The 23,167-nt window shown below is 34.0% G+C and overlaps 1 protein-coding gene across 1 annotated transcript in view; it reads right to left on the bottom strand.

The window, feature by feature from the left end:
- SEMA3C (semaphorin 3C) overlaps positions 1-16,327 on the bottom strand; it is a 173,332-nt gene extending 157,005 nt beyond the window's left edge. Inside the window, exons 1-2 of the mRNA XM_059396952.1 lie at positions 15,957-16,327; positions 13,789-13,929 (exon numbers count right to left, since the gene is read on the bottom strand). Coding sequence (XP_059252935.1) covers positions 13,789-13,891 — 103 coding nt within the window. The 5' untranslated portion in view covers positions 13,892-13,929; positions 15,957-16,327. The remainder of the gene's footprint in view (positions 1-13,788; positions 13,930-15,956) is intronic.
- Positions 16,328-23,167: the final 6,840 nt, after the last annotated feature.

The raw sequence follows: 23,167 nt of genomic DNA, 5'->3' as shown, positions 1-23,167 counted from the left end.
GCCTCTCTGTCTACTTGTGATCTCTCTCTGTCAAATAAATAAATAAAATCTTTAAAAAAAAAAAAAAATTTCAGTAATGAATGAAGTGCCAGCTTGGCGCACCTCAAACAGTTTGTACAAAATGATGTCTATTTACAAAAGAGATAACATCTTTTCTAAGCTAAATTTTGTGAAATCAAGATTTTAGAAAACAAAGCATGTAAAAAAAGATTATGTTTCATATGCTATAATTGGAAATCTGCTAATTCCTTGGCAATTCATGCTAACTATAGTAACATGAGCAACCTGGGCAGCTAGACTTCACTGGCTGTAAAGGCAGCAAGCATAGAGAGCCAATTTAGATATTTGTGGTTTATGTGCATATGATTCACCCCGTTCATTCCCTGTAGGCTCTGGTTCCTGTTATCTGTAGTAACCATGGATTACCTTCTTCTGGCAGGGTCAGCAAATCCTTTTGTTCTCACCATTACTAACCATCAGTGATGGGAAGGAGGCAAGGCTCAAAGACAGAAGTCACTAGAGTTTCTTCCTCTGCTCCTCAGCTCACTTGCCCTGAGCTGTTACTCTATGTACACCTGCGTTGCGGTAATATGTTAAGAACTACAGTGTTTGCCAAGCTAATCACCACATTATTATGTAAGTATAAATTTGTGGTATTTGAAACTTGAACATAAGAAAGCATAAATCATACATTCAAAATGATACCAGTTATACAATAGCTTTTGTCCTGACTTCTCAACTTTCGTTTTATGCATTTACAATACAGTATATGCTCAGGAAAGACTTAATCAGTAGCGAAACCCAACAGATCTTTACTCACAGTGTACATGTGTGTATGTATGTATGTATGTATGTGTGTATAGATAGTACATTTATTTTTACTCAGATATACATCCCCTCTCCATAACTGATTCTATCTTTAGAACGTGAAACTCCGTGCTAAGGAAATAAGATATTTTTCTTGAAAGAATTCAGCAACTGTTTCGTTAGTGCTATTACTCCTACATAGAATCAACGTGTTTTATTTTGTTTTGTTTTTATGAGATAAGTAGTCTGACCCTCTTCTTAGAGAAATAGCAATTATCTGTTGCAAAATTATATTACTTTGATTCCTTCGGTTTATCAAGTCCATAGAGACTAGGGACTTGACATTAGCCATTACATACATATAGAAGATTAAATATGAATAATCTTATATTGAAACTAGTTCATTTTTTTCTAAGGAAATCATTTCAGTGAGATAGTAAATTAGGAATTAATTAGGTAGACTATTTCATACTTTTTAATCTAGAATCTTAAATGCTAGCAAGTCTAAAATTGAGAAAGGCAAGAATACTAGGCATTTTCATTGATATCACTTCAAACTAGGATGTAAGATTAATGATTGTTTTCCTTCTAAGACAATTCATAAATGAATATTCTATTCTAGGTGTTGACAAAGAGGAAAATGGTATCCTGATGTACGCAGCACAACAATCAAAATTCTTGACTTATGGGAGTTATAATTTGAGAAAGGCAAGACAAAGAAAGGATGTTCCTTAACTTACATAATTAGACACCAATAAAAATATGAATTTTTGACATTTATGTATAGCCTCACTCTTTTTCCTCAAGAACTCGAAATGTTTCTAATACAGTGCTAAAATATATTTAAAATTTGACACAATAATAGACAAATTATTGCTAAAAAACAGTAGTTAATTGAAAATTTAGGGAATGTTAAGGGTGCAGTGTTGCACATACTTTGGGAAACAAATCACATGAGGCAAATCTGTTAAAATTCCTATTAATGGCTTGGTATTTCTGAAGATTTTATAATACACATTTGCAGAATTCTCTACAAGCACAGCTATCATTAACGTTTCTCTTCTTATACCATTTCCTCCAGTCGTGCCTCTGTCACCAATGGGCTGCAAGTCCTTACCCTCTCTGGGCCTTCACGCCTAACTACTTCATAGGCATTCTGTAATAAATGACATAAAAATGGAAATCCTCCAAAAATGAAAAGCACTCTGCAACAGTAACATTTCACTACAGAGTTCTCAAAGGCAGTTAATTCCCACTGAATAAGGAGGGGAGACTGAAGTGATAGCTTTGGAGAAGCATACACCTTGGAAATGTAGGATGAACTTGCCATCTTTTACAGCTCAGCACATTGTTTCGGGGAGAGCACTGCCCTAAAATAGCACATAGCTCAGCACTTAGCTCTGCCTTTTATGTGCCCTTCTTGCCAACTCATAGACTGTGTCAGAAAATGTCTAACTTTTCTGTTCCTTGCTTTTAAATTTGTTTTCATTAGCAACAGTGGTCCTCAGGAACATATAAATGAAAGTACAGAAGGCAAAAGAGTACTGGAAATTGCCCAAAGCTCACAGCTCTCTTTCTCAATACTTTTATTTTTGACAGTAATGAAACTAAAACCAAAATGATAGTTTCTTATACCTTGTCACATAAAAGATATTGAGGAAATGGAAAAATGGAGCATATCTCAGTGCTTTCTTTAGTAGATGCTACAATGGTATCCATAAAAAAAGAACATTTGAATCATTTTTTTTTCTTTAAGAGAAAATGTAGGTTTTATTGAACTTATGAAGACACTACTCTGATAAATTTGCACGGTTAGCTAAAGGGAATGAATAATAAATTTTCCTATAGTTATCCTTTGTCTTAGCTGGGACTTGCTCCCTTAGCTACAAAGGAAGACCTTATCTACCGCAATGAAAGAAGAGCATTCCACAGGAGTCATTCCCTTATCCTCACCTTGATGAATCCAGAATTGAAGGGGTACTTAGGGATGGTATAGAGAGTGAATTTTTATTTCCTTTATTTTCAGGAAGGAAGGATATTCTAAAAGAAAAAGAGAAGTCTATTGTGACACCTTTCACATGATAAAGTGAGTTTTACTGATTTTGTGAGTCTTAAAACTAATTCTAGTAGCATCTACTGAAGTGGCTCTGGCTGTGGAGTCTGATTGCTGTGTTTTGTGTGTCTGTGTCCTTTTTCCATCCCTGTGAACTCAGGCAAGTTACTTTCTTGGATTCTCCATTTTATGAGGATAAAAATAGTACCTAATTCACAGTCTTGTTTAGAGAATTAAAAATAATGCCTGGCACAAAGGCAATATTAATGTTAGTGATTATTATAACAAATAAAAATAAATTATCAGAAGTATTTTGAAAAAACAGAAGACAAAATATCATACATCTACGAAGAATGGAAAAATGCTTATCTTTAGTTCTCAGTATGTTCTTCAAAATCAAAATTGCAAAGAAAGGTATGTAACATATTTTTAATCTACATATAGAGTAACATCAAAATGTTTGATCAATCTGTAAACAAATTTAAAATAAGCTATCTAAAGCAATCTGCAGATTCAATGTAATCCCTTATCAAATACCAACAGTATTTTTCACCAAACTAAAACAAATAATCCTAAAATTTGTATGGAACCTCAGAAGACCCTGAATAACAAGAGAAGTCTTGAAAAGGAAGAACAAAATTGGAGGTATCACAACCCAGATTTCAAAACAGAGAGTATGGCACTGGCACAAAAATAGACACATAGATCAATGGAACATGACAGAGTGAGAAAATAAACCCATACTTATATGGTGAATTAATCTGTTCAAAGGAAGCAAGAATATACAATAGGGAAAAGACTATCTTCAATAAATGGTGTTGGGAAAAATCAGACAGCCACATGCAAAAGAATGACAGTAGACCACTGTCTTATACCACATACAAGAATAAACTCAGGATGGATTAAGGACTAGATGTGAGACCTGAAACCATAAAACTCCTAGAAGAAAACATGCGCAGTAATCTCTTGGACATCAATCTTAACAATATTTTTCTGGATCTTTCTCCCCAGGCAGGGGAAACAAAAACGAAAACAGACAATAAGGGCCATATCAAACTCAAAAGCTTTTGCACAATGAAGGAAACCATCAACAAAATGAAAAGGCAATCTACTGTGGGGGAGCATGTTTGCAACTGACATATCCAATAAGAGCTTAATATTCAAAATATATAAAGAACTTAAACAACTCAACACCAAAAAAAACCACAATTCAATGAAAAATGAACAGAGGCCCTGGACAGACCTTTCTCCAAAGACAAACAGATGGTCTAAAACACATGAAAAGATGCTCAACATTACTTAATCATCACAGAAATACAAACCAAAATTATAATGAGCTATTACTTCATACCTGTCAGAATGGCTAGTATCAAAAAGACAAGAAGTAACAGGTCTTGCCAAGGATGTGGAGGAAAGGGAAGCTTCACATACTGTTGGCAGGATTGAAAACTGGGGCAGCCTTTAGGAAAACAGTATGGAGTGTCCTCAAAAAATTTAAAAAATAGAAATATCATTTGACCCAGGAATTCCATTTCTGGGTATTTACCCAACTAACACAAAAACACTAATTTAAAAAGATGCCAGCACCCCTATGTTTATTACAACATTATTTGCAATAGCCAAAATATGGAGGTTACATAAATGTCCATCAATAAATGAAAGGATAAAGCAGCTATGGTACACACACACACACACACACACACACACACAGGACCATTACTTAGCCATAAAAAGGAATGAAATCTTATAATTTACAATAACATGGGTAGACTTAGAGGGCATTATTCTAAGTGAACTAAGTCAGAAAAAGACAAATGCCATATTATTTCACTTACATATGGAATCTATAAAACAAAACAAATGAACAAACAAACAAAAAACTGGTAAATACAGAGAACTGGTGGTTCCCAGAGAAGAGGAAGGTGGGGAGGGGGGATGGGCATAACAGGTGAAGGAGATTAAGAGGTACAAACTTACAGTTATAAAACAAACAAGTTACAGAGATGAAAAGTACAACATAGGGAATAAACTAAATAATACTGTAATAACATTTTATGGTAACAAATGGTGACTACATTTATCATGGTGAGCAATGAGTAATGTATCAATTACTGAATCACTACATTGTACACCTGAAGTTAATATTGTTTATCAATTATACTTCAATAACATTAATTAGTTAAACGATCTAACATCACTTGAACTATCTTCATTCAACAGAGAGTTCGATCATAATTGTTTATACATATCTATGGATAATCATGGAATAGGACACACTTTTTTTAGGGAAGTGCTTTGGTGAGATGACTGAAAAAAACACAGAACAAAAGTTCACTCTTTTAATATCATATCACTGGAGCATCCCATCCTTGTTTGTAGTCGCAGGAACCCTGTACCTTTAGAAATGGCTTATCATCACAGCATCATCTTTTGGCAACAGAACTAAGCTTACTGGAATTTGACAAAACTCACTGTGAGCAAGAATTACTCTTTTTATGAGAGGAAAATAAGAATTTTCAACTTTTATCCAAAATCTTTAAAAGAACACATCATTGTAACATATTTCTATCCTAATACTTCTCAAGAGACATTCCTTGCTCTACTTAAAACTTCTCTAATTCAAGACTATGAAAGAGACTTTGTTTTACTTGGACTACTAGAATCCTATACCAATATATATTATAGGGGAAAAGAGACATACAAAATTTCTTAGCAATTTCTTCTCATCTTCTATTCTCAGTATAACAGTTTTAACTGGTTCTTTATATCACAATTTAGTGCTACTCTACTTAAAAGTCTTTATGATTTAGGTGATGTCCTACTCACAGTTGTATTCATCAATCCCTTTCTGATTTCAAAAACATTCTCACAGGGGGAAGAATGCAGAATTTCTTACTCACAGCAGCATTCCTTGTTGAGTTTGATGTTATTAAATATGCAGGTGTTCTTAAAGATGTTTAACTGACATTTAAGTGAAACTATCAGAAGGGGAATTAAAATAAACTGCATCAACACAAATTTTCCCAAGAACTAAATATTTCAGAAGATTCTATACAACCTGAATGAGCTTTCTCTAAGATTAATGGAGAAATCAAGAACAATTGGCTTTATTTTTATCTCTTGGGCAACCATAAGAGAAACTGTTTTCAACAAATGTGCCTTGTAATGTTAATGCTACCAGAGTTCATAAAGAGACAATTTATTATTTTGAGTTTATTGTCCAACAACAATTCATCAGCTTTCAGGTTAAGCTCACTAGTTCACAGGGGTCCTTTTATTTGTCGTTTAATTAAGCTTCTTGTCAAATGAGGCAGATATTAAAAGATAAAAGATGTTTTGTAAAATTCCAGCATCTTTCATTTATATACTATCGATGACCTGGAGACTTTGACAATTTTATTAATGAAAATTGAGCACCAAAAGAAGGCAAAAAAGAATCACAAAGTAAATCACTGAAAGAACTGATAATCCTATGCAAGCTTAGTCTCTACACTTCATATACTTGCTTCTCAATAGAACTCAAACTGACATTTTTATGTTTTTAAGCCACCATCATACACATGTAAATGTAAAACTCAACCCTGAGTCAGAAAATTGGCAAATATAAGGTAAGGAAAAAATGTATCCAAATGGTAGAAATCTTGATAAAGTTTCAATCTTTTAACTGTCATTTTCCTTTTGAGTTTAAGGCAATTAGTTGCAGGTTTCAGTGGAGTTGGGGGCAGTTTAGTAGTAGGGACTCTTTACTGTTCTAGTGAACACAAGCAAACAATTATTAGCAATCACAAATAATTGACTTTTCTGCAAGGCATCTAACTATTGGTGAATTTATTTTTGAGTTTTTGTGGCTCTATAAGTGCTTTGTATATTTCCACAGCCACCTTGATAACTCAAGAGTTTTGAGCCAAAGGAAAACTTGAAATAGAACCAGACTGCTGCCTGTTCGGTAAAATGATATACAGGCTTTTTGAAGCCTATGGGATACTGAGTGCATCCTACTTCTTTATTTTATTTTGGTTTGGGGTGTGTGTGTGTGTGTGTGTCCCAGGCTTGTTTACCCAAGAGAAAAGTGATGAGGGATGTGGGAATATCCTACTTCTTTATTTCAGGATATTATGTTTCTAGATCAAAAACCATGCAAATATAAATGATAATCCAGAATTTATCAGGATTACTTAAAAAAAAAGTCTGACATCTTAGAGGTTTGTACTGGACAGATAAAATATGTTCATGGCTGAATTATTGCCTATAAGGTAACAGAGGTGGAACTACTGTTTAATTTTGGATAAGTTAACTCCTGAATTATAGTTGATATCCAATCTTACACATAAACAAGCAAGAAATTTTGCTATGTCAGTAACTTAATAATACTCTTTAGTTCATATAAGATCAACTAGATAAAAAAAATCTTAATTAAAATAAACTTTAGGATTTATTAATTTCTGTACAGAAAATGTACTCCAAAGACCAAGTATTCCTCAGTAAATTTCAATTTACTCAGCAAAGGAAAAGGGGGAAAAACATCTAATACACTATTTAAGAGCCATTACTTTAGGAGTATGTTTATGATGTATTTTTGGTATTTATATAAATATATTTATATTTGTATTTTATTTTATGGGTATATTTATACATATATATTTCATGTCATGGTACAGAAGTGGATCAGAAATTATCCTATATGCCCTCCACATTCCTGATGTTTTATGGTATTCTTAAATGTTCCAAGAGTGGGAAAAAGTTGTCTAAAATTTCAAGCCATGCACTGTACCATGATAATCATAAGAAGTAAACTAAGTAGGTAGGGTTCTTACTAAGTTCAAGTTTATCATGAAAAATTGGACTTTAAAAAAATAGAATCTTAAATAATGCATTTCTGCATTACTTTAAAAGTCTAGACATATCTAGACATGCTAGACACACTAGCATATATAGATGCCAACAATATTAAGGATTAAGGCAACATTCCTAACAGGTCACCAGTCAAGGCCCTGTGGAGGGCTGTGTATGTATGAAGTCTCTTCCCTTTAATAAAGAAAACTAGGCTTCCAATCAAAACACACAAAAAACTCTCTAAAAGAAAACATCTAAAATTTATAGAGATGAAATGTCTTTTAGAGAAGAAATAGATAAAGAGATTTGAGAATTAACTGGAAAGAGTAAATATAAAAGTTGAATTCCCAGATTATGTTGAATCTCTAGTGTATAACATGTGAAAAGTTTGGAAATAGATAGAAAATATTTGATCATCAGCTATATACCAGGATAGGAGTCTAAAGCTATCTGTGCAAAAAGTAACAAAAATTCTTCTCTCATGGTACTTGTATCTTAATGCTAAGATGAAGAAATTTTGCATCTACTTAGTAACTGTTCATTGTCTTAAATTAACCAAGATTCATGATGAAAGACTGATGTAGAGTACTAAGGCTCTATTAGTTGGGAAGGTAGAGTGGTTAGAAGTATCAAAATGTACATTAATTCAACATTTATTGAAAAATAGCAAGTGGCAGTCTCCACACTAAGTGGAGGGGAAGTAATTATAGTACAAAAGACCATAGTTTTACCCTAAAGGAATTTATAAATACTAACTCTAATGTAAGTCTGTGTATTTTAATAAGACATATAGCATATACTACACGACACAATTTACAAATTTAATTCATTTCATTTTAAAAAGAGTTCTGTGTTATTCTCATTCTATAGATGATAAAATTCTAGATTAGAGAGATTAAGTAACTACCCCAATGTAGCATCTCCAGAAAGTAGCAGGGAACTATGATTTAAAAACAGCTCTATATGACTTCCAAATTTATGAATTTTTAAAAATTGTTTGTTTAGTTTTGTTCTCTCCCTTGCCCGGGTCCTTCCTACAAAATGTTTTTGAAAGCATTGAAAGGAATTATTGTAGAACACTTCCTCAAAGGAGATGATATTATAAAGCAAAACTAAGCTTAGACATGTTATAAATTTGGTTACTAAGGGTCTTAGAGTTAAGTTAGCCCCCCAATTAACTGGTTGGGAGAACAAAGGTCCTGACAAAGTTTCAGAGTTAATTAGTGAAGAACCAAAGTTTGAAAATCCTGATATTCCATGTAAACACTGTTCTCACAGCATTCAAATGCTCACATTTTCACATACATCAAATGCTCACACTTTCACATACATCAAAAATATAGGTTTAAACACAGTCCTAGTATTTTAATAAAAACTTTCTAGAGGCCACTAGAATGATGACAAACATTTTTCCCATGTATTATAACTAAAATTTTGTTGGTATTTTCCATTATACAAAAAAGGTAGAAGTATTATATACAGACAAAAATACATTTTAGAACTCTAATTATTATCAGGAATAATCAGGGATATGTCAGTATCTAATAATAGAAATTTTTAAAAATGAAGTAAAAATTGATAGACCTGAAAAGAGAAACAGACAAATTCATAATTATAGTTGGAAAGTTCATTTTCTTCTGTCAGTAATTGAAGGAACAACTCGGGAGAAAATCAGTAAGGATAGAGAAAACATAACAAACCATCAACTCATTGAATCTAATTGGCATTAATAAAACATTCAATGTGACAAAAACAGAATATACATTATTTTCTTTGTAGGCTATAGTCAGTGCCATAAAACAAGTTTTCATAGTTTTTTAGAGAAACTGAGGTATGTTATGTATGTTCTTTGACAACAAGAGACTGAGTCAAAGACCTACAACATAAAGATATATAAAAAACAAACAAATATCCTCAAATTACACAACATATTTCTAAATAACTTGTGAGTAAAATAATAAATAAGGGGAGCAATTAGAAGACATTTTGAACTGACTGAAAATCAGAACGCATTTTATCAACATATGCAGAACACTGCTACACAGTGTACCAAGGGAAATTTGTAGCATAACTGGTTATATTAGGATAAAAGTTCTCAAATCAGTGACTTATGTTTGTTTCCATGTTAAGAATTTCCAAAAAGAAGAGCAGACTAAACACAAAGCAAGAAGAAATAAGACAATTTAATTTTAGAGCATATACCAAAGAAATATTAGACAGAATAATAATAATAATAATAATAAAAATAACAAAACCAAAGCTGATTTTTAAACAGATCAATCAAAAGGAAAAAGTTCATCTCCACATGGATCAGTCAGAACATAAAGGAAGTAGACACAAATTATCAGTTCCATAAATGAAGTAAAGAACATTACTACAGATCCTACAGACCTAGTGAGGATAGTAAGGTAATACTATAGACAACTTCATGTCAATAACTTTGTCAATAACTTGCATATCTTAGATTCACAATCTGAATTACTAAGTGAAAAAATAATCTTATTATAAGAATCTGCCTCGTTTTAAAACAGAAACAACACTTAACACATTTAACTTAGAATCACATTTTATATCTTTTAAAATATAGACAATATTTCCATTTTTCTCAAGCTCACAGACTTTTTGTAAAATGACGTGCAACTGATACCTATTATCAAATTGTACAGTATTTATTTCTGGCTTTGCAAAATACTACATGCTAAAATCCTTATTGGATAAAGGCAAAATCATCTCAACAATGCTTTCCCTTGTATATTAATAAGCAGCATAAATTTGTCTATTGTACATAAATAGCCTTGACTTTCCTTATGACCCTTATAGATTCCAAAGATTTTCTAAGGAAAAAAAAATACAATTACAATAATGCTATGAAATATGATTCTGTCAAACTGGATTTTTTCTTAATAAAAATTCAACTTAATCAAAAAGTCTTTGCATGAACCTTATATTTATTTGAAAAGCTATTTGGCTTAAAAATTAGAATGATAACAATTATAAAACATAGCATTTAATAGGAATCACAGTTCTTTAACATGCAAGATTTAGCTTGTACAAATGTAACTAATTAATAACATCTGAAGTACATTCTCTCAGAGGACTGATGACCATCTGGTTGACCTTGCACTAGATCAATAGAGAAGGCAAATCTGTAAATCACTGTTTCCCAAATGTTATCAGTCCTTCACTCTACCACAAGAAGAAGGGATAAAACTTGGATGGGAGAAGAGATCTCTTGTTTCACACATTTTTAAATTGACTTCGATTGTTAATTGGACTGTAAGACAAGACTGAGAGCATTCTTCTGAAGTCCCATATAGAAAGAGACTGGCAGAAGACCAAGTAATAGTGAAGGAAAAGAATTCAAGACAAAAGAGTTTGGAGGCAAGGTAATTATGAGAGAATATAAAGATGCAAATGACCTCTGTGTGGTATAAGTTGATATTATTTTAATTTTTTCAGAATCATTTTCCAACTCATAAATTTTGGCTGAAAAATAGTGACAGAAATTTTGAAAGAAATGAAAGAAAGTATATATCATATATATTTTAATTAATATATAGTCGTATATGTGTCAACTCTGTAAAAGTTCTCTATTTTAATGTTAAGAGTAAATAATTTTGGAAGAAATGTAGTTACTCATTGTGATACACAGAAAAGTCATCATAAAATCAGTGAGAAACTTTAAATAATAAGAAATTTGGGAAAGGCACCTGAACAAAATAATTATGAATTAATGATTAAAATTTATACCTTTTAACAATTGTTTTGTCCAAGGAATTTTTTCTATGATACTATGCCTAAAATATAGTTTACTGTAAGAAATTTTTGTATTAATTTAGAAATTATGGAATTTCATTATTTGTTCTCCCTGTTGATATAACTCTTCAAAACAAATTATGTGATATTCTGTCTGATTATCTCCTAAAAAGAATAAAATATTATAGAACTCTCAGATCAATAGCTTATCTTATCATGCTGTATTCTACATATGTTATAAATTAAGGTAAGTCTTATTCTGCAAGAATCTGTTTTGAGTTTGAGAGCATTAAACATGGAGTATTTTAAAAAGCCCATTATAACTTCTAGTCACTTTACACACAGCAGTTACTATCCCACTTAGTACTGAAGTTTGTTTTTAAAAATTTATACTACTTAGGGGTGCTTGGGTCGCTCAGTGGGTTAAAGCCTCTGCCTTCAGCTCAGGTCATGATCTCAGGGTCCTGGGATGGAGCCCCACATTGGGCTCTCTGTTCAGCGGAAAGCCTGCTTCCTCCTCCCTCTCTCTGACTGACTCTCTGCCTACTTGTGATCTCTGTCTGTCAAATAAATAAATAAAATCTTTAAAAAAATTTTTATACTACTTAATTTCCTCTATAAAAGATAAACTGTAAAGTTTTCAAATAATGGACTTGATGAATTATCTCTGGTGACACACTCGTTTTTTAAATTTACACATTTTGAGTTAAGTTTGGGGTAAAAAAATTTTGGTTAGTTTTTTTTTTGTTTCTTTTTTTTTAAATTTTGTTTTTATTTTTTATAAACATATAATATATTTTTATCCCCCGGGGTACAGGTACCTAGATGTCCATCAACAGATGAATGGATAAAAAAGATGTGGTATATATACACAATGGAATACTATGCAGCCATCAAAAGAAATGCAATCTTGCCATTTGCGACGACATGGATGGAACTAGAGGGTATCATGCTTAGCGAAATAAGTCAAGCGGAGAAAGACAACTATCATATGATCTCCCTGATATGAGGAAGTGGTTAGTTTTGATGCCACAGAACAAGTTTAGATAATGAATCTATGAGACCTCTCCATCTTCCTATGTATATTGAGAGAAATATAGAAGAGAAAAATTGCAATACCACCTAATGCTTTTATTTTTTGTTTGATTAGATATTTCCTAGTTCTCAACTTGAAAGAAAAGGTATAAGTAGACTGATGTTACAGTAATTAAAAAAAAAAAAAAAAAAAAAGACACTTCCAAGGGTCTGTTTTTCCTTTCTTCACAACTTAACTGAATAGCCACGGGTTTTAAGGGAGAATGGCTGGTTTAGAAGCTAAGGAAGCAATTAGAAGCGTACACACTTTAAGTTCCAAATAAAGCTCTTTCAGTGCTTATGATAACCTTGGGGAAAGCCCTTGGTGACTAAAGAAGGAAAGAAAGAAAAAGATACCCATTTGACTGATAAGTGTCAGTCATCTGCTCTTTGAAATTCAAGATAATAAAGCTTTTCAAAGACAGGCTATAGAAAGGTCTGAGAGTATACTGTTTCTCAAGTAAAATGAAAATATGCTCAATGACACTAAGGGGTTTATACAAAAAGCAAGTTGAAAAAAGTAATAAACTAAATAACCCTGATTGGCAAGATGATCTTCTTGATCCATTTCTTATTCTTGTCCAATTAGCATGGACTGACCAAAGTCATCCATCTATAAGTCATTTGAATTATCTAGATTAAAACTCATGCATACATTTGGCAAACCATTCCCTCGGAGGGTCTTCCACCTTTTATGTTTGAGCAAATTTGAAATCACATCCATTTTCCTAAGCTTCTGAAGATAATATTTGTACACAACAGCAATTAAAAACATATTTCCAACTATTCTTTTATATCCTTTTCAATTAATTAGGAGATTTTGCCAATCCCAGGAACTCCTCCTTTTGGACATGGAAGAAGCACCATTAGAACAACATAGGGAGGAACCAGTTTTGGAGGGTAAGACCAAAATTTATTAAGAAAATTTTTAAATAATTAAGCCTACATAGACCTCTCTGCTGATAAGGATTAGCACACGGCGGGTGCTTCTCAAACACCAGGTGACTAGAAAGAAGATACTTCAAAACGGGAAGAAAATATTTCAAGTATTTTCATCTACAAATACAATAGAGGGTTTTTTTCTATGAACCAATAATTTCAAATAGCCATGTCATCCAAAAAAGCAGTCCAGTAAATATTTTCAAAATTAATCAATAGTCAATATTTTACTACCTTTAATTTATTATTAATATTTGGATCTGGATGTTAAATATTTAAAAAGTTTTCAAATGACATTTTCCCATAGTATTTATCAACTTTCTTACCATCAAACGTTAAATAAACTCTTGCTTGGGGCTGAGATGATCCTTTTACACAGATAGAAGAAACAAATACTCCAAACAACACGAAAACTGCCCGGAATGCCATATCTTCAGATTTGCAAGTTAGTATCCAAGGGAAAATACCTTTAAAAGAGAGGTAACAAGTTTGTCATATTTCATTTCACATTTTAGGAGCACACCTGTGCACATACACAGAGATACACACAAAACCAGCAATCTAGACAGAGCACCTTATTCACAGAAGACATATCTGAACTTTGACAGTCATGCAAACAGTAGGAGGTGCTCTGACTTTGTTTCTTAGATGTGAAAATTTGGATTTGATTCATTTGTATCTGGAAGTCTTTGGGCGAAAAGAAACTGCTTGCTCTTCCAACAAATAATGCTAATATTAAAGCAGAACAAAGCATCCAGGAAAAAGGTATTGGTTCCCAAAGAAAAATCCAATATTTAAAGTTGATCTTCTAACAATCACTTAACATTGAAAAGACTTGAGAATGGTACCAATATGTATTAGTGGATGAAAACTTCTCTTTCTATCATAAATATAGTAGTAGCAGGAAAATGCCACATGAACATTCACGTGCACCCACTCACTTCCATCCTCATTAGCTCTTTTGGAGTAATCATCTGAGATGATTTTTTACACATAAATATATGTGTGCTCAATCCTTGACCACTGAAATCACTCAAATTAGTTATCTGCCAATTTATACAGATGACCATGCAGCTGTTAAATGATGCAGATGAGGTAACCATGGACTAGTGCCAAATTCAAACCAATGACTTAGTGGTGAACAATTCAGTGAACTATGTATCCCTCAATGCATATTTAAAATAAATCAACTAGAAAGCAGGCTGTCAAAATTCCAAAAGATAAATGAGAGAGAAAAGCATTACCTTTTGAGACTGTAGCTATAACACTGATACATGCTATTAACTAATGTCTGAATACCAAGGAAGATCAGGTAATGGGTAACTAGAGAGTCACAGCAGCTCCACTGGCCACAATATACAAAATAAACCCAAGACCATGAAAGAAATCATATAATTTTGAGTCTGATGTAATTATACAATAAAATGACAGAGATTAATCTAGAAATTTACTTTTACAGGTTACAATAATTCTAATCTTCACTATTATGTGTCTTTTAATATTAAATTCTTAACATTATTTAATAAAGAAAGGCCACAAAAAATTGAAAAGACTGCCTCATGAACACAGAGGAAAAAGCACAGTTAAATTAAACATGCCTTTTTAAACAATTTAAACATTTTAAACAGTTGATTTCCTAGGTGGTACATGTTATGAGACACAGAAACAAAACTGTTTGCCTCTTTTACCACACAGATGGAGGAAACCCTAGAGATGTTTGTGTTGGTAATTTTCAAATGAAACAGTTTCTTCCTGCTTCCACAACCTCTTCACCTTGTCATCCCTAAATTAATTTACAAGAAAATTGATTTTAAGGGATAACTTCCCCTTAGTAATTTGCTCCCTGGTTTTGTGGCTTAAGAGTTTAAAAAAAAAAAAAAGGGCTATAAATACGACTAACTTTGTCTCTTTATTAAGCAGGCGGATAATATTTACACATTTTTACATATTGCTATTATTAGTATTTTATCTGGTATGTCTCACCAAAAGTAACATATGCTAAAACTTGCAAAGAATAATAGTGGAGATGAAATGACAAGTCAATTGAAGTGAGGATACAGAGCAATGTGATTTCAAGACTACCTGGAGATGAGAAGTGAGGGAAAGCCAAGGGTCTTACACGTGCGTCCCCCCAATATATTATAACTTCCCTTTAACTGAGACACTTAGACATGCTGCTTGTTTTCACTTCTACGGATTCAACACTAATAACATGCAGGACAAGGAATCGGAATCGTACGTCCTCTCCAGCAACCTTGCATTAGAAGGCACTGAAATACTCAACTTTAAACTCGCCGCAGGTGTCTTAACCTAAAGAAACAACTCAAGCAGGGCTCTCAGCAAGGAAAACACTGCCCTGACAAACTGCATGTGCTCTTAGGAAGATGTCCAGACTTGAGCACACCGATGTGTAAAAAAAAAAAAAGTCGGCACACGGAACCAAAAGTTATATTTTGCTAAATCTGTAATGCCGAAAATAATGAATTCAGCTTACCGAGATGGGAAGAGATCGGCGCGTAAAAGTCATCAACTTGCTACCGGTGTGGCTCCGCGTGTCTCTCTAGTCTTTTTCCCAGAAGACTTTAATTTCTAGAGCGTCCCAGCGGTGAAATTCTTTCTTCCCGGTCCTCTGAGTTTCTTTGTAAAAGAATCCTGAACGTCGCAGTGCTGCGGCACCGGGAGCCCTACTCCGCGTCGCTCAATCAAGGACTTCGGAGTGAATGGAAAGTGGCCGGGCACCGGGGGCGAGCGCTCGGGTGTCCGATTACAGCGACGCGGCGCGCGGGTCGGGCTGCCCGGGCGCACCGCCCAGCCGGCTAGCCTCACCCGCCCAGCACACCCGCTGCATCTCCGCCGCCGCGAGGCCCCACCCAGAGCACGCCCGCGAGAGGGTGGCAGGGAGCCCCGAGGGCGGGCGGCGATCCGCCCGACGGGCGGGGCCGACCCCAGGACGGGCTGCCGGGAGATGCAGGAATGCGCGCTGCAGGCTGGAGGACCAGCTCGCTAACTCTGCTCCTTTCGCGGTCCGCGGTGGAGTGAGCAACTCCTAGGGTGAGCTCCAAGGATTTTGTTACCGGCAGCTCTTGGAAGGCATTCAGGATTTGCTAAGCCGTAAATATCAAAGTGCAAAGCAGTTTTTTTTTTTTTCCCCCCCCAGAAAAGGATCACTGCATCCTTTTAAGGCAAAGAGATGCGTTTGTAAAAGGGCATGAGTCTTATCCTTTTCCTGCAGCAGATTTTCTAAAACCGGTAGAGATAAACCAACTATCTCATCGCAGTTTACCCTTTTAATGGGTGTTGTTTTCCATTGCGTTTCCTTAATATCCCGAAGGCAGTAACTCTGTTGACCTCTACACATTGACTCATATTCAGAACTCTTCCCTCCAGGGTAGTCTCAAAGCATAATTACAAGAAATTATTTCACAATTCTGCGGAAGAAGGCTGTTTGAATTATGCCAACAGATAGAAGTGTACAAATCTAGACATTAGGGATATATTTCCAACACTACTTTCAGGAAAACTTGTTACACTCTGGAATTGACTTTAATATTTAAGTGAAAATTATTTCTCTGGACCGCAGTGGACTAGATATTTAAACAGGAGGACAAATGAGCTTTGACAACCTTCCCCCCCCCACAATAAAATGAGCAGGTATTGTTTAAAAATAAATCACTGTGGGCTACAACAGCCCACAGATGTCACTATACAAAGAATATGGAATGTGATTTCTCCATCTTGTTCCTTATAATTTTCTTTATGAAATAAAGCAGATCACTAAATTCTTATAAACTGAATCACAGAAAATACTTCTGAGAGTGCAAAATCATTGCTGGTGTGGGCCAGTTGAATTAAATATCAGGTGAGAGGAAGTGAACAGGTGATTAAGACATATCTTTCATGTGCCAAGCACTACCTGTTATGTCCAGTTGGCATAAACCTGTCTTTAACTCTTTCTGTACAGATGAGCTATAAAGGGATGATATCAAATATAATTTTAAGGGTTCAAAAAAATGCAAATTTCAAGACTAAAAAATTATATTCCAGGGCAAATATTATCTTCAAATGTCTATGTTTATGAAAGAAATTGCTAATTCAATAAATGGGTTATTTTTTAAAGTTTAATACAGTTAAACTATTTTTGTGATTAGCGCAATAAGTGTGAATAGCTCAAGTTTACGATAATGAATTTAACCACAAAACATCTGACAGTTTTAAAGAGCAGATGCAAACATGAAGAAGCACCAAGCACATTTCTCTGAAATAATTCTGAAACCAATCAAGACCCTCTATACTGAGCACTAATGTCTGAGTCAGCATTTATCAATTAAGAAGGGAAGAGAGTAAATCATTAGAAAGAAGATTGCTGTGAGCATTCACACAAATTATATAATTGTTAATTTAGAAATGTGTAACCATTAGACACTGATTAACCTGTACATCTATATAAAGTAGAATATATTTATACATTTTACCTTTAAGTTTCAGTGAACCAAGATAAAGAAAGGCAAGGTGAAATGCATACCAAATGGTGTTTTTACAAGAAAGTTTACTACCTATCTCAATTTTCAAATATCCAAAGGATTAAATCCATGTTTCACACACGTTCACAAGGCTTTGGAAACTATGACAAATAGCTTAGATTTAGTTGTAGTCTATGCAACTTATACTGTGATTTCCTCTACCTTGCCTAAATAAACTTCTTTTCAATGTATTTAACTGAAAGCTATTTGCTTAATACTGAGACATTTACCATTGGACTCACCTCAAAATAAGTCATGAAATTACTGATAGGCATTAGCCAAGGCAGATTCAAGCACACTTATGGAATGAATGCTCATGCTTGCCTGAAACTTGGGCCGTATAAGTGAAATTTTAAGAGTGACAATGGTTGCCCCTAGTAAGACTCATCTCTACTCTCATTTCTCCAAACTACTTAGAAATCTAAACCACCTTAATGCAACAGTACCTTTATAAGAAACTTTGGTGGCCAGTGCCACTTTTCCAGGATGAGTTCTTGACTCTTTCCTGATAGGAGGGAAATAACATGAGCTAACTGAGCAAGCTAGTTTGGGAAAGGAGGACACTAAATAGAGCCACAGGAGTAATGACATGATTCAATTTAGCGGCCACTAATTACAGTTTGCCCTCATCAAGGTGTCTTGGGAAAAACATCCAACTTAAAATACTTAGAGTCACTTTTATTAAGATGTTAAAGAAACATCTTATACACTGTGGTTGCTTTGCTGTAGTGGCCTTATTTTAAATATTTTATATTGTTGGTGATCCTGAAAAAAGCCATTTACTTTAAGCTCTTGCACCGATTTCCAGCGATGTACCCAACTATTCCTTACGAGTTGGGCCGCTATGAATTCTCTTGTTTCAAATTTAAAGAAAATAGACTGTTCTCATATTTTTCTCCATCATATAGATGCGCTATATACATCCATTCATCTAACAAGAGGACCTCAATCCTCCAGAGATCAAAAATTGTTTCCTTATTGACATAACTAATATTTGTTTTAGGAAACAAATATATAGACCGTACATATTCCAAGCCCTCTGTGTATTATGAGCAGCATTCTTTAATTACGTTACTATCTCACAAATGAGAACACTAAAACTTTGTCCAAAGTCACACATGGATAGTAAATACTGGAACAGAAAGAGAAACTCAAGCATGACTGACTCACTGCCTTACGGTCTTGAATATGAACCTGAGCAAGTGTTTCCTCTTGATCTTCCTCCTCTTCTCAACTTCCAGATGCTAGCACTTTAAATTTCCTGAACTGTATCTTTTAAAGTCTCTACTTCAAATGCTTATTTACTTTGTTTACATCAGCCTTTCTTCTCCTCCAGTTAGTTACCTTAGCTGCTCTGGGACCAAGCCGGTCAAACAGGTCTGGCCTAGAAATCTGTGTGTGAAATTACTCTCTGCATAGTTGATAGGCTTTAGTATTTCCTTCATTAAGATCATTCTTTATTTTACAGTAAGATGACTGTATCTCTACTTTCATTCTTAACACATTGCTAATTTATATTCCTGACCCTTGATCTCTTTCTCTGTTGATAGGTACTAGACTAGGCTTCTCAATCTGTAGGGTCACTGGCATTAAATTAAGCAAACAAATAAAACAGTCCTGGAGAGGAAAACTGGCCAGAGAGAATTTTCATTGTTTCCCTCTTTTCACCTTTGTAATTTTAAACCAGGTGAACTATAAGCTCTTAACAAAATTCAAAGTTTAATTCTTCAGCATTTTTTAAATACCTTTCAACATCTCAGACATCATAAAGTGCTGTATTTCAACCAAAATAAGAGTACATCATTTCTAATGCTTACATATTATAATATTTCAAATGTAAAAATAGAATTATAAAGAATTTCAGTAGAAATGTCTGTTAGTGATTTTACATTTTTAGTATTTGCACCTGTCCAACTCCTAAGAGTGTTGCGATCACTCACCCTTTTCTCACAGGTGTAAAATGAAAACTCTGTTTTGTCCTTATTATAACATTTCATGTGAACCTCTATGCGGGCATATATGTCTTTTTTTTTTTTTTAAGATTTTATTTATTTATTTGACAAAGAGAGATCACAAGTAGGCAGAGCGGCAGGCAGAAAGAGAGGAGGAAGCAGGCTCCCCGCTGAGCAGAGAGCCCCACATGGGGCTGGATCCCAGGACCCTGGGATCATCACCTGAGCTGAAGGCAGAGGCTTTAACCACTGAGCCACCCAGGCAGCCCAGGAACATATGTCTTTAAGATGAACCTTACAACCACAGTTGCAAAGTAACCCACCATTATTTAATAGATAATGTTTATTAGTTGAATATATATAGTGCATCCACAGTAAGATTTCTTTAAAGAAAGGCAAACTATTTTTATGGCCCTCATATCTAAAGCGCTCTTTCTCTCTTCACCTGGGAGTACAAAACCGCTTCCATATTTATTCTCACAGGAGAGCCAGGACAGGGCTGTGTAAGTGCCTCTGATTGTCAGCTGTGTGTAATGAGGCTCAAAAATAATAACCAGCTGGAGTAATGAATTCAGGACTGTTAGTTACGGCTAATTGACTCCCATCTACAGCCCTTCAACATGGTCAAAGGCCTTTTCCATGTAGTCTTCAGATTTTACCATTTTTCTACTCTTTGTAGACTTTAAATGGTTGACTCGAAAGTAGAGAAATAAACTGTGTAAACAGCAACTTTCACATCCTACTAGAGGCACTCTCGTGATGAAAATCATATGGTAAATTCAGTTGTCTTCTTCAACCAGTAATTTCAAGAAGATAGCGCTGTATATAGTAAATTTGAAAAGGATCAACTCCTTATTTTACTTACTTATTTTTTGTCACGATACTTAATGCTTTGAAATTCCAGGTGACATTTAACAACTTTAAAGAAGGATATATAATTTTTACTTTTTAACAAACATAAGTTAAAACATGCAACTCTCAAGATACATTTCAATGAAATAATTTTCCTTGATGGATTTTGTCCATTGCAATGAGCTCACTGAAATTCAGATGGAGTGGGGTGAGGGGGTTAGTATGCTCGAAAGAGCATGCATTATTTATTAAATATTTTACAAAGAGTACTTCTTTTAGTATTTAAAAAAATAGATATAAGTATCTCCATTGTGCGAACAAAAAGGCCAGTTCAGAAATTTGAGGCACCATTCCCCTTCCTAAACCCTCCCCCGAGGCAATGAATTCAGATCTGCCTATTCCAGAGTCCATACATTTCCTGTTTTTCAGTGCTTTTGTGCATCAATCTAATAGTCCAATAAATAGGAAGGGGAAGTGGAGACCCTTACCTCTTCTAAGGTAAGAAGATTTTCTGTTATTGTTGGACACTTGTAACACTTTGTCTCAGAGATCTGAATGATAAATGCAGACATCCCATCTTCATCATGAAATTCTAGACAGCTTGAGAGCAAGTTACTATCTAATCCTTCTTAGTATCTATCAGAATGCCAGAACTCTGATGATTAATGAACAGGCTGGCATATAGCTGGAGGAGGATTTAGGGAATATAGGTGGAATAGGGAACGGATAATAAATTAGGTAGGTAAAAGACCACACAATTATGAAACAAAAATTCATGCAAGTTCTTTCATCATCCATCTAAATACTTTTATGGATATATAAGCTGGTTTTATTCCTTTCCAATGTTCAATTTGTTACTTAGGTAAATTTAGTAAATGCTAATCCAGAAACAAATTTGCACAGTGGACTCAAGCATAAATAACACGAGATTCGTCAATATCAGGGAAGGTCAAGTCTGGTTTTAAAATTACAACTCACAAATCACCTGTTATGCTAATTGTCACGAGGGTTATCAAAAAATCTTTTGTTCTTTACTGAAGGATAAAGTTCCAGTTTATTTTCATGGCTCTTACATTCCCTTTCACTGCTTTGTTGGTTATTAATCCCTCACTCCCTCTTACCCATTCCTTCCTCTGGCGACTTAAACTTCATATGTATCAAATAAATGCTTTACCTTACAATTCTCTGATCATATCATGTCTCCTAACACTTCTGTGGTTTTGCATGTGCTATTTTCTCTATTTCACCCACCTTGCAAATTCTTTCTTATTCACTGAAACTCTCCTCAAATAAATCCTCTGTGTAGAACATTCCTTTTCTACAATCCTAGGCAAAAACAGTCAAGTCCTGGATGTTATATGTAGATTGGTAACTTTACAGTTTTGATGTCAAAAAATTTTTATTTACATCTCTGATACATAACTTGCTACCTATATAATTCGGAGTATTGCTTGATTGCCAGTGTTTTGTTATTTACAAAATAAGAATTATAACAATTACTGTTAGGTTGCTTTGTTAATTAGATACCATAATGTGTGTTAACATTTACTCCTTCATTTCCGTATTCCCCAAAATTTGTTTATCCCTCTGCCATATCATTTAATGCTACAATTGTGTGAACATTTTGTCCATTGATGGCCAAACTCTACAGAGCAGAACATAGGAATCTTAGATGTTTTGTAGTCAGCAGCAAAGCTAATCTTGTCACATAGTGACTGCTGGACAAATGGTCACTCAATTAATTAAACCAAACTTTTCTTTCATTGATGTTCTGTGGACCTTAAAAAGCCTAAATAAAATATTTTATTGTCACTGTTGGTGTTACATTCAAACATATGAAATTTCTTAGGCTTCTTAAGTAATCATTTTCCAGGGCTCATAACTTTACTCTCAATGGTAATTATGTTGTATTTTCCCCTTTAGGCCATATCTGAATTTTAATTTGAGTTTTAAAAATGGTGGGAACATTTGAACTGGCTGATTCTTGATAATCAACTACTATAGGAACAGGTGGTATGCATTAATCTTGAATTCTTTTTTCATTTAAGTCTTAAAATTAAAATTTGGAAAATATGTTTTGAGTTCTCCATTTAAAATTTAGAATAAAATTCTCTGAAAATCTTGTCTCATTAAACATAAAAATAAAAGCAGATTAAAAAGAGACTAGTAGCACTTCTTGGCATTAGAAAGAAAAAAAAAATCAAACCTGTTTTCAGAAATTGGAAGTATTTCTTCTCATGTTTCATTATAGATTTGTTTCATTCCAGCCTTCTATCAAGGTCTTAATTTGAACCAACAAAATATCATCTTTTAAGAAATCAATTTTCTAAAAAAAAAAAAAATCAATTTTCTAATTGTATTTTCATATTTTAATCTATCAA

This window comes from Mustela nigripes, chromosome 4 (assembly GCF_022355385.1).
Source record: "Mustela nigripes isolate SB6536 chromosome 4, MUSNIG.SB6536, whole genome shotgun sequence".
In the NCBI taxonomy this organism is placed as follows: Eukaryota; Metazoa; Chordata; class Mammalia; order Carnivora; family Mustelidae; genus Mustela; species Mustela nigripes.
The sequence above is the reverse complement of the archived record's forward strand: the minus strand, read 5'-3'. Positions and strand labels throughout refer to the sequence as shown.